We start from the raw sequence: 13,251 nt of genomic DNA, 5'->3' as shown, positions 1-13,251 counted from the left end.
TAGAAAGTCATGTCAGTGGGAGTATATAAAGGGGGTTTTCTCTTCCTGGTGGATAGAAAGCAGAGGGTCAAATAAGAAGGGACTAAGGACAGCATACCACCAAGGATCCACCCCCAGTGAGCTCTTCACATCTAGGTTCTACCTTCTAAGCTTTCCAGAACCTCCAAAATAGCAGCACCAGCAGATAGGAACTGAGCATTTAACATGGGCCTGTGAGGATAACTTCATATTCAAGCCATAAAAACGATACATAAAAAATTAAAACGTATAATATATACACAGGTCTGTTTCAGGGCTCCAGCTTAGGCATGGCAGGTACCGAATCAGCAATAGCAAATGGACAACATAGACATTATCTTACCCTGTTAACAGCATGACTCTTTCTGACAGGAGTCATCCTAATTCCTCCAGGGTTTCTGGGACTCTGTCTTCTTTCTGCAGCCTTCTTTGAAGTCTTTGGTCAGTCTATCACTGTCCCATGACATTCCTCCCCAGACTATGCAGTGGCTTTCTGCCTCTGTGCTTGCTGCTTGCAATCATACCTGCACACAGCAGCCACGCTGCCTGCAATCACACCCCCACACAGCAGCCACGCTGCCTGTAATCACACCTCCACACAGCAGCCAGGGGCCTTTCTCAGGCACAAACCAGATGGTCAGTTTCCTCAGCCACTGGTGGCTTCCTGCCACTTTCAAGACAAATGTTTCCGTCGGTGGCCACAGGCATATCTCAGCCTCACTGTCCACCTTCTGGGCCCCATTCTCTTTCTTCAGCCACCCACAGAGGGCCCTTCCCACCACACTTGGTTTCTACCCAACCTGGAAACTTTCTCCAGATCTTCACTGAACTCATCCTTTGCTCTGAATCCCTGCCCACTGCTCCAACAGAAGCCCCATCCCTGACCCCTGCTTCCTTCTGTTCCCCACACTCACTTTCTCTATGAATCTACTGTGGTTTTTCCTCTGTCATTTATCATTACCTGACTTTGCATTATGAAATTCCAGATCGCAAGGTGGAAGGGAGGAAGGGAGGAAGGGGAAGGAGGGGAGGAGTGAGGAGGATACAGAAAGGAGCTAATGGGAGGTGATTATAAGACACAAAAGTACCTCTCTTGAATATGCATACTTACTAAAGGCATTGCTTTAGATGTGCCGTATCTAGCAACCACAGAAATCAGTATTAGCATCAACCTTGAAGCATTCATTCTTCACAAGACTGTAACTTTTCCCTTTCTCTCCTGTGGCATGATTTCTCTTCCTAGGCACCAGTGCTAACTTCCAGGAATCAGGACCAAGCACCAGCACCGAGGAGAGTGCCAATGATGGGGACAACCTGCTAGGTCCTTTCCTTCACACAGGCAGAGCAAAGCCAGCTCTCATGGTTGACTGGCCCAAGACCCTGGTCAGCCGAGCTGTCTTCCACAACTACACCTCCTCAGGTATGAACATGCTCTTTGTACCCTGGATTCACAGCCACTTCAGAAGAGTTTGGGAACCAGTCCTCAAGTTCTCCCAAGTCTTTTGTCTTAATGAAAGAATGGAACCACTCAGCCTTCTTTACTCATGTCTGTCCTTCTGGGGATCACAGCCCATGGCTCATTCTCTAAGGATGAAGCTAGCTTCATCTGAACCCTAGGAGTCCCCAGCTGCAGATCAGTAGGGAGCTTCAGATCTGGGTGGCACCCCAACATGTAGATTCTGCCTGTCTCTAAGACCTTGCATAGAGTAGATGTTCCATTTACATGGATGGATCGAGTAAAGCTGGCCCTGTGTGGAAAAGGAATTTTTAATCTGTCTTCCCCAGCACAGGCATGTTGGTTTGTCTGCTCTGGTGGGACACCGCCTTTCTGAGTACTACTGGAGAGTAGATCACCCCCATAAGCCTTTGGGAGAAGCTATGGATTTCATGCTATTTTTCAGGGATTTTCTACTTGCTCTTTCCAATCACCTGTCTTAGTTTTGGATCTCTCCCAATTTTGAGGAAGACTAAGCAGGGTGGGTCAGCTTACTCTTGAAGGGGAAAAGTTAAAAACTTTTCATAGTCAAAATTCTACAAAAACTCAATATGTCCATCATACTTTCACAGATAAGTCAAATTTATAAAATAAAAACTCAAACATTGAGCTTACTGTAAATGCACAAAATGAGATCTTACCAGAATTCTCTTATTACTAGGGAAATCTACCTCATTTCTGAGCTGTGGGTGACTGGTCCACCTCAATACTGCTTCTGTTAGATGAGGATGGCCTGGAGATAGGAATTTGGGTTCCTTAAAGAAGGCTGGTACCCCACAGACTAGTGTCCTTCCCAAGTATGAACAGAACATGTGTCTTAGTTAGGGTTTCCATTGCTGTGAAGAGACACCATGACCACAGCAACTCTTATAAAGGAAAACATTTAATTGCAACTGGCTTACAGTTTCAGAGGTTTAGTCTGTTATCACCATGGAGGGAGACATGGCAGCATGAAGCTAGACATGGTGCTGGAGAAGGAGCTAAGAGTTCTTCTACATCTTGATCCACAGGCAGCAGAAAGAGACTATGTCCCACACTGGGTGTAGCTTGATCATATGAGACTTCAAAGTTGACCTCTACAGTGACACACTTCCTCCAACAAGGCCACACCTACTCTAACAAGGCCATAATAGTGCCACTCCCTATGGGCCAAGCACACAAACACATGCATCTATGGGGGCCATACCTATTCAAACCACCACAACGTGTAACCAGGGTATTATTTACTCACACCCTTGGAACAAGGGTGGGGCTCACTCCTGGGATCCCACTGACTGCCGCTTCCATGTGGACACTTCCTCTTCTGTAGGTATCATGGGACCAGCTGTGACAATAGCACCATTCTCACTGAGCAGTGGCGAGATGTACGTCTTACAGGCTTCTGTAGGTATGTCAAGGTACAAGTTGGATCTAGTATGGGGAACCATGAAGGTTTGATCATTATAGACTTTTTCCTAGAAACAACAGTGACTCTCTACTGCAACCCCTTGCTCTGGACCTCACCATTTCCTTCTCCCCTGCTGCTGCCTTCCCATTATTTGTTATTCACATTAGTTGCTGTGATGTTCTCCTTTCTTATTGAATCACGTGCATGTTTAGAACAGGATAAACAATGATCAGTTACTGTCCTTCTTGTATGTTTGACTTTTTTGGTAGATACCTAATGTCTTAGGGTTTCTATTGCTGTTGAAGAGACACCATGACCATGGTAACTCTTATAAATACATATTTAATTCGAGTGGCTTGCTTACAGTTCAGAGGTTCAGTCCATCATCATCATGGCGGGGAGCATGGCGGCATGCAGGCAGACATGGTGCTGGAGTAGCTGAGAGCCCTACATCTTGCAGGCAACAGGAAGTCAACTGAGACATTGGGCAATATCCTGAGCATAGGAAACCTCAAAACCTACTCTCACAATGACACACATCCTCCAACAAGGCCATACCCACTCCAACAAAGCCACACCTCCTGAAAGTGTCACTCTCTATGAGATTACGAGGGCCAATTTTATTCAAACTACCACACCTGAGTAGGTCACCTTCACTACATATATTTGATTCCCAACCATGTGTTATTGCCGTTTTTCCGAGTGCTCAGTGTGGGCTGGAACTTATCCACAGGCTTACCCTGCTCAGTGCCCCACAACTCTTCCTGCGTTTCCACAACTCAATCTGAAAGCATTCTTTTGGGTCACTTCTAAACATTCCCCCATTTCTGGAGACTTTCAATTCCATTTAACAAACACAGAAGATTCAAGTGATATGCAGAACAGATTTTTCATCCACATTTTTGCATTCATTAGGACCCACCATGAGCCAGGCAATAGAGGCACAGCTGTAATAACAGCAGTAGGGAGCCTGAGGGAAAAGGATTGCAAGTTCAAGGCCCAACCTTACCTCAGAGCAAAAACAGATAAGCAAAACTTAATGTGCACTTCCAATTTTGCCTCCTGGGTCTGTATATGCATCCCTCACGGAAGAAACACAAGGCCGTTTGTTTTCTGATATTTCATAGATTGGCTCTGGATTCTCACCGCTGCTGTGAGCCTCTGCCTGCCCTGTCTAGACACTAAGCCTCCATCCCTGTTTCTGCCCACACAGAGACAATGTTTGCTTCTGTTATATTGGATACCTTTGCTTCTCAGTAGCTCATGTGCCATGCACCCCTTCACCCCAGTTTTGAAATCCCCCAATCAACAAACTAAAAGCCATTCTCTTAGGCCATGTACCTTCTTTATATGCCTGAGAGTCTCCCCGTGATCCGTGGGTCCTGTTCAGTGTCCTCAGCCACCTGGGAGAGTTGAGCTCAGGCTCCAGGTGTCCTGCTCAGCTGTCCATCACTTAGGCCACACAAAGCCTCCCTACAGCTTCATTCTCCTGTGCTCTTCATCATACATGGCACAGTGTGGCTGTCCTTCCTTGTGTTACTTACAGGGAATACTCTTGCCCCTATGTCCCTTTCTTAATTAGGTATGCTAGTCACCCCCCCCCCCCCCGCCCACCCAGGTTGCTAGCTTTTATTGCTTCTTCTTCTGCGAGGATTGGGCAGTTTAGCAAGGCAAAGCTAATCACCACATCCTCTTGGATTTCACTTGTGTTGAAGGGTCTATTCTCTGTGGTTGGTGTTGTCATGCCACTGTTAAATAGGAAGCACAGGCCCAGTGTTCAGCCTGCCAGAGCCACATGAACAGTCCCCACAGGACCTCATGAGGATTTTTGACAACGTGATATAGAAAGCTCTAGCCCGTAATTTATCCTAAGAATATATTACTTTTTTTAAAAATTGTGAATGATAATAAGTTGGTATAGGGTGATTAATAAAGCAGAAAGTACATACCATGGTGTTTAATCACTGGGGAGTAATAACTATGCCTGTTGGGGTGTATCTGCCCAGAGAATTCTTAGGCAGATGTTTACAGCAGATTCTAGACACATGCAGAGGAAGTGAGAAATGTGTGTGTGCATGTGTGTGTATGTGGGGTGTGTGTGTGTGTGTGTGTGTGTATACTTCACTGTTCTCTATACCAGCTGAAACCCTCATCCTGTCCTTCTCTTAGCTTCAAAGCATGCCTTACTAGGCAAAGCTCAGCTCTACATAACGGTCAACCAAGTCCCACGGGACATGTCCTGTCAGGTGCGACCCCACAGTGGTATGGAGGCACATACCATCTTCAGTGTCTTCTGCATGTCAGGGAAACCGGTATGTGAGAACCCTTGTCTGTCCTGAGGGGTGCAGGCAACCACGGCTCTTGGAAAGCACAAGAGTTCTTTGCATGGTGGGCTGCAGGGCTGGCCCTGACCCGCAAGGTGGAAAAGTTGTTCCTGCATGAATGCGGGGAGGGGCTTCTCCTACTAGTAAGAACAGCCTCTTCATTAGAAGGAGAGGATTCTTGCTGGGCTTTGCCACAAAGTCAGGAGGCTCTGTTACCTATGGGCACACAAGTGGGAGGTGAGGGGCTCAGCCTGAGGCCTAACTCCATCACCAGAACATGTCTCTGACCTACACTCGACCTCTTTGTCCTAATTTGAACAATGTAGAAGTCACTCTGCATTTTTGAATAGGGTCTTGTGAGGATCTGAGGAGAAAGAGTCGTGATCCACAGGTTGAGAACCACTGTGTTAGGGGATCCAAAGACAAGAGAGCTGGCTGACTCAAGTGTAGAATCCTGCTTCATGTGAGAAGCCCTTTGGTTTAAGAGCAGATGAGTCCTACAGAGCCAGGAGACCTCTCCCATCTATGTGTACGGAGAATGATGCAGGCACCCTGGTCTGGGCTGCAAAACATAACCAACAGTGGCCGTGAGGGTGGAGATGTGTGGCATTGATTGGTGATTCCATCCACAGTATGTTCAGTTTCCTATTTTTCTACTCCCATGGATTGGATCATAGGACTTTCATTACGAATTTCGTTACTGGATAGGAAATACTTCTCCACACACCCTGTACCATGGACGAGATACCCAGCACTACTTTTTATTGCCAGCTGGTGAGGCCTCAGATGATTACAAAGGTAAGTCACAGCGTCAACCATGCGACTAGGTATGCCTACTTATCCCTCCAAACATTTTCTCCTAGTTTCTAAAAACTACAAAGTATTAGAGGGGCCTAGAAATTAAAATCATTTATCTGCCTCAGTAAATTTAGGCCCTTTACCTGTCTTTTAATACAGAAAGAATATTAGAAACATTATTAGCAAATTGGGATTTTCATATCTTCAATTTCAATTAAAATACAGATAATAAATATCAAAGAAAGCTCTTACCCGTGATTAATATATGCAAGAGTAGGGTATCCCCACTTACAAGTTAAATAGCTCATATTATCTGGATTTTGAATTTATTATCATTGAAAACAAATTAAGGCACTCCCTCCAAAAACTAAAATGTGAGGAAAGACTGTTGAGTGAGCAAGTGGCATCTCTGTAATCAGTCTCCCATTACAAACCCTGCCATCAGTGAGCATTTAAATTTCCTCTCTGTGTTCTCTTTGATAGAGTGTCCCCCATGAACAGGAGACCTCTCACTAGGTCCTGTCTCTCAAAGGTTCCACTAACTCACAACAGTACTAAGCTAAAGGCTTACTACATGGGCCTCTAGGTGATGTTGCAGACCCAAATTACAGAAATCTCAATCCAAATGAAGCCTGTGGTGCCAATAGCTTTCTATCTCAAACACTGTCCCTTAGGTCCTGATTAATTCCGATCCCACACACAAGGCCTGGTGTCACCTGATGTGACCATTTGACAAAGTGTCCGGTTTCACACAACCCAGTCTGGTTAACTGGGAATGATCTGTATTTTATTTTTATTTTTGAACTTCTATATGATTCCATTGTATAGGCATGAATGAAAGTCAGCAATGTAGAAGTTTCTTCAATCTGAGACAGTAAGATGATTTCAGCCCAAAGTGTGAACTGGTCCATCTAACTGATGTACTTGAATCTCCCTTCTCCTTTTAAGTCAACAAAGTATTTCATTGCTGACACCTTTCCTGTCTCCTCCAAACTTTCCCTCACTCCCAGATTCAAGTCACACCAAGCAAACTTCTCTGAGCTTTGTGATCATGCTCTGATTAGCATGATGATGACTTTATATTTGCATCTGAGCTCAAGTTCTCCTAAGACCAAGCAAACAGACTCTCCAGCACAGTAGGCATTACTGAATAGATGAAGGTGGCGTTCATGGATCTTCCATCCATAAATCTGTAAATATTAAAATTGCATTCACCTGCCTTCTGGAAATTTTTCTCATAATGGCTGCTCAGGTCAAGCACACCCACTTCTTGGTGGTGGCCAGGGGCCTATCCTAAGAGCTGAGTCAAAATAGCACTTGCCTTGATGAAGATGTTCAACTAAATAAGCATGCCTCTTACAGTGCAGGGAATGATCTACATTAACACCTGACATGTTTCTTACCTGAGAGCACATGTAGGGGCATGAGAACCTCTTTCCACCAGCTAGCCATAGTTCACAGGGCTAGACAGACGTCTAAATAGAAGATCTTGAGTCAGGGACTCATCATCATGTTGGAATGAAGAATGTCTTGACATAAATCTATAGTACCAAATCTTAGGTCACAGGCCTGGGACAGTGTCATTTGGTGCTCAAATCCTTCATATGTATGATAAGTACTGGTAGCTGTTGTTACATTAAATCCCAGTGACTATCTGAATTAATAATTGACAATAGGATAAACACGAGCAATTAAGTAAAATAAATTTAGTAGAGTGGATGTTTAATGTTTCTTGTCTTGTCCCATCTTTTGTATGAGTGAATATGGCACAGAGTTATCACATCAAATTAAATTCTTATCTAACACTCACTCCTCTGCCATCCTCTCTCTTGATTTATAGTACATTATCTTCAGTGGGGCACTGAGGAGCTTGTACAGTAACTACCGGCTCAGAAGATAGAGCCTAGAATTTGGGCTTCTCAGTGATTGTGATACACATGCCCAGGGCCCACATCCTAAGAAGGACTGATATCCAAGTCAAGTCTCCAACCTTTAGTACTGGGTTTCAAGTTGAGTCTACTATGTAGATACCCAGGGTTCACATGTGTGCTGATCTTCTGTGTGTTACACACAACTGTATCTGTGACCATCACCCAAACCCCAATGTCACCAGCAGGTCTCATTACACCTTTGAGCCTTTGTTACGTGAAGGAATTCCTAGGTCCACCAAGTAGCTATTTCTTGCTAGATACATACAGATGTTTTTATACAAACCTCCCCTCAGAATTCTTCTTTACCTTTGCCTGTTAATTCTGCCTCCATCATTTAGGAAGTAGTTAAAATGTGACACTAACACTGGCCCATCTGTTGCAGAGTCAGGATTATACTCCCCATGAGCCTGGTACCCCATTTCAGCACTCCTTATGTATTTGGTGGACAGGAACACTCTGGAGGGAAGAAACGGTCACCTACCATGACCTTGTGAATGGATTATGACTTACCCCTGCCTCCTGCAGCACACAGTGATGGCATCTGCCTGTCTGCCCTCTGTGGCACTCCCTGTTTCCCTATCTGATGAGCATTCACTGACCTTACTTGGGTGTTCAGATCTTAGGTTGGGTGGTGACATCTCCCCAGAAGGACAGAAGAATTTTGAAGTCTTTTCTCATACCATGCCTTGTGTTTGAATCCCTAGTAAACAAGCCATTACCATGGGGCAGCACTGATGGCTAAGTGGTTAAGAGCATGCATGACTCTTGAAGCCTGAGTTTGATTCTCAGCACCTGGGTCAGGTGGCTCACAAATACCTGTAGCCCCAGCTTGGGGGGAATCCAGTATGCTCTTCTATTCTAGCCTCCAAGAGCACCTGCATTCACATGCACATACCTTGACACTATAACTCATAGTTTTGCTTAACAGATATTCTATTTGCAGATTTGTTGGTATCCTCAGTGTGTCTAATGTGGGAGGGAAGACAGCTCACCTTAGGTTTGCCAGCATCCCACCCCCTGTCACCATCACCCATACTCTTCAGCTGCTGATGATGCATGAAGACACTTGTCCACAACCAGTGTCTGGAATGACCCTCCTCTGCCATATTCCTTCACAGTCTTTGTTTCTACTGAGATCACAGATGGCCAAGGCTCCAAGGTGCAACCATGCACTGTGGAAGTGACTGTGCTACCCCGTTACCATGGAAATGACTGCCCTGACAAGGACCTGTAAGTAATAGGATGCAACAAAGACACCCTACAGCAGAGCTTATATTCCCTGGGGAGATGGCAAAGAGCCACTAAAAGAGCAATAGTAATTGCTCTTCTCATGCTGGGCAAAAGCCAGGGTCTCCCAGGCGTGGCCTATTAAACACCATTTGCATGGCACTGTGCACATGCTTCAGGGTCCATGAGGCTCTTTCTTTTCTTTTTAAAACAAGTTTTAAAGATTTTTTTATTTATGCATCTTTGGGAGGGTAGTGGGAGTTGGGGTTTCTCACATGTGTGGGTGCCTCAAGAGCCCCAGAGAAGGCATTGGATCCCTGAAGCTGGAGTAGAGACCATTATGAGCCACCTTACATAGGTTCTGGAAACTGAATTTGGGTCTCCTGGAAGAGCAGCAAATGGTCTTAACCACTATCCATCCCCTTAAACAATTTGAGGTATCATTTACACATTATATAGCTTACCTATTGAAATTCCTCACACTTCCAGAACACTGTGGCCTTTAGCACAGTCTAGTTTGGGAACATTTAGCCATCATAACATCTTGGAACTAAACAGTAGTTACTCCTGAATCATCAACCCCAACACCTACTTCCCAAACCCCCAAAGCCAACATCTTTATGTCTAAAGATTTGCATATTCTAGAAACTTTGTGGCAACAGGATGATGAAAAATACATGCTTGAGTTCTTCTTCATTTCACACATGAATGATGTAAATGATACCTCAATGATGAGTTTCATCCATGATATGGCATAAATCAGTACCTCATTTTTTAATTACTCAATAATATTTTTTGTATTGCCTCAATTTGTTTACTCCTTGAACAGGTGACATGGCCTATTTTTTCTGTCTGTATGTTAGATTCTTCTGAAGATAAGATTTTTTTTTTTTTGCAAGCTTTGGTGTGGGTGAGCATTTTCATTTCTCAAGGGTAGAATCACTAGGTCATATGACACCTCTTGCTTAGCACTTCTGAGGGGCTGCACCATTTGGTATTCCCACCAGCACTGACCGACGCGAGTCATTTTCTCTGTGCTAACTGGGCTGGGGTTAGTTTTTGTATCAACTTAATGCAAACTAAAGTAATCTATCTGGGAAGACAAAACCTCGAGAGGATGTCTCCATCAAAATGGCCTGTAGACAAGCCTGTGGGACATTCTCATGCTTAATGATTGATGTGGGAAGGCCCAGTCTACTGGGGGTGGTGCCTCACCCCTACCCTGGGCAGGTGGTCTTGGGTTATATAAGAAAGCAGACTGAGCAAGCCATGGGGAACAAGCCAGTGAACAGTGTTCTTCCTCGGCCTCTGCTTCAGTTCCTGCTTCCAGGTTCCTGCCTTGAGTTCCTGCCCTGAATTTCCTCCATAAAAGACTGTGACATGGAAGTTGTCAGTTGAAGTAAACCCTTTCCTCTCCAAGTTGTTTTTGCTTTATCATAGCAGCAGAAAGCAAAAATGGGACAGACCATAAATGCTAAGGTGCATTTCTTTTTTTTGTTTTTAGTCCGTGTGTTTTTTAATTACATAGAAGTCTTTTTTTAAGAATTTTTTTTTATTCATTTTACATAGCCACTACAGATCCACCTCTCATCCCTCCTTCCGGTCCCCCTGCCTTCCTCATTCTGCCCCACCCCTCACCCCCTCCTCCAAAAGGGTAAGACCTCCCATGGGAAGTCAGCAAAGCCTGGTACAAGCCCCTCCCCCCTGCATTAAGGCTGAGCAAGGCGTCCCACCATAGGTAATGGTTTCCAAAATGCCAGCTCATGCACCAGGGATAGATCCTGATCCCACTGCCAGAGGCCCTTCAAACAGACCAAGCTACATAACGGTCTCCTGTATGCAGAGGGCCTAGTTGGTCCCATGCAGGTTCCACAGGTGTCAGTCTAAAGTTCATGAGTTCCTATGAGCTTGGTTCAGTTGTCTCTGTAGATATTGTCCCCATCATGATCTTGACCTCCCCCTTTCCCCCATGCTCATATAATCCCTCTTCCCTCTCTTTGACTGGACTCCTGCATTTCTTGACTCTCTTTCCATGCCATGGCACATATCTGCAGGCCAGAGGACAACTGTGTAGAATCTGTTCTTTTCACCTCAGTCTAGGTTCAGAGGATCAAACTCAGGTTGTCAGGCTTGCATAGATAGCTGAGCCATCTCTCTGGTCTCAAAATTATTTTGTGACTATTTTAAAAATGTATTCTTCGGGGGCTGGAAAGATGGCTCAGAGGTTAAGAGTTCTTGTAGCTCTGGCAAAGGACTGGGGTTTTATTTCCAGCCCCCATAGGTTGGCTCACAACCATCTATAACTGCAGTTACAGGTGATCTAATGCCCTCTTCTGACCTCGAAAGGCACCAGGCATGCACATGGTACACAGACACACACGCAGGCAAAATGCTCATGTGCATAAAATATGTAATAGATAAATTTACTTGTTCTTTATTATATTCATAAGTAATATGTTTGATCATATTCATCTTGAGTCTTATAGACCTTGTTGATCACCTGCTGTTATTCTGTCCATTACTAATAGCATTATTATCTTTGAAGTCCTTCCTTTCCCTCCAGCACCATCAGTTTTATTTTTCTCTTGTTAGATTCCCTATGTATTCATAACTTTGTACAATTCCACAGTGTTAAGTATTTAGGCAATTGTGAGCACATTATAGTAAGATAATGCGATCTCTATTTAACAATGCATTGTGAATATTTGTGCATTAGATTTTTAAGTTTTTAATTTTTTTTGTTTCTGAGAATTTTATATTGATATGATAAAATATGATCATCTCTGACCCAACTTCCCCCTCCAATTCATTCCATATGCCCCAATATGCCCCCCCCCACTTCACATCTTTCTTTTTTTAACAACCCACCAAATATAGTTAGTGCTACCCATGGGGGTGGAGCTGACCATTGGAGCATGGGAATCCCATGAGTGGCCACATCCTCAAAAAAGAATAATTCTGCCTCCCCAGCAACTATCCCCTGCTAACAGCAAGGGGTAAAGCTGAGATCATCTACCCCATCTATGCTGGGGCTTTGCTTGGCTTGATCTTGCGTAGGTCTTGTACAGGTGATCACAGCTGCTATGAGTCCATGATTGTGACAGCCATGTCATGTCCAGAAGAGAGCATTGCACAGCATTCCTCCCCACCCCCAGCTCCTACATTCTTTCTATCTCCTCCTCCACCGTGTTTCCTAAGCCTTGATGATGATGTGGTTAACACAGATGAGAGATGAGCACTCATTCCCTTGTTCTTCACACTTTGACCAATTATGTATTTATAACTTTTACCTTTCTGGTGGGTTGGCCCATTTTATGATTGGAAAATCTCCCTCTGGATCATTAAAACTTGCTCCCCACTTCTTTTATTTTTAGCCTGATAGAAGTATAAGTGTTCTAGGTGCCTTAAGGTATCTGTCTGAATTGATGCCTATGTACTATAGATTCAACCATAACATTTTATAGACATTATCTTACGCAATGGATTTGTTGTTCAGAAAAGAAAGAAAAAATATAATTTGTGAACTTGCTGTCCAGCATTTCTACAAGTCTATGTTCGTTTTCTTCCTATTTTTTTTTTGCCTGTTGTTCACTATCTCTAATGTTCAGTTCCCAAATTCACAGCTGCTTTTCTCAAATTTGCTTTTTGAACTATGCAGTGAATTTTTATTATTGTTATTGTAGAGGTAGCTCTAGAAATTCCATGTGATTTTTTATAGAAAATTGATTGCTTTTCTTTATTGCTAATCTGTATTTGATTAGACACTATAATACCTTTATTTAATCTTCAAAATTAGTTTTCTTTAGTTCGTTGAACATATTAATGATTTCTACTTTGATGTCTTTGATCAGTCCATCATTTGGGTCCTCTCATAGGAAGTTCCTATTGTCTATTATTTTTCCTGGGTTTGGGTCAGATTGTAAAGTTTATTTGACAGTTTCATAAGATTTCGTTGTATAATATATTCTGCCTCTCTGGGTGTAGGCCCCACTTTCTAAGGCTTACTGGGGCTGCTTTTGTTTACTTGGTGTTTTGTTTGTACATTTACTGACTGTAGGAGACTAAAACTGT

General features: G+C 43.8%; 1 protein-coding gene across 1 annotated transcript in view; it reads left to right on the top strand.

Moving 5' to 3' along the window:
- Positions 1–13,251, top strand: part of Pkd1l1 (polycystin 1 like 1, transient receptor potential channel interacting) — a 121,791-nt gene that overhangs the window by 45,191 nt on the left and 63,349 nt on the right. The window contains exons 15-19 of the mRNA XM_052736021.1: positions 1,262–1,438; positions 2,823–2,900; positions 5,070–5,212; positions 5,902–6,022; positions 9,072–9,183. Of these exons, the coding sequence (XP_052591981.1) occupies positions 1,262–1,438; positions 2,823–2,900; positions 5,070–5,212; positions 5,902–6,022; positions 9,072–9,183 (631 nt within the window). The remainder of the gene's footprint in view (positions 1–1,261; positions 1,439–2,822; positions 2,901–5,069; positions 5,213–5,901; positions 6,023–9,071; positions 9,184–13,251) is intronic.

This window comes from Peromyscus californicus, unplaced genomic scaffold (assembly GCF_007827085.1).
Source record: "Peromyscus californicus insignis strain IS unplaced genomic scaffold, ASM782708v3 Scaffold_13__1_contigs__length_99412109, whole genome shotgun sequence".
Lineage (NCBI taxonomy): Eukaryota > Metazoa > Chordata > Mammalia > Rodentia > Cricetidae > Peromyscus > Peromyscus californicus.
Note: the sequence above shows the minus strand (reverse complement) of the source record. Positions and strands in the feature narration are given on the sequence as shown.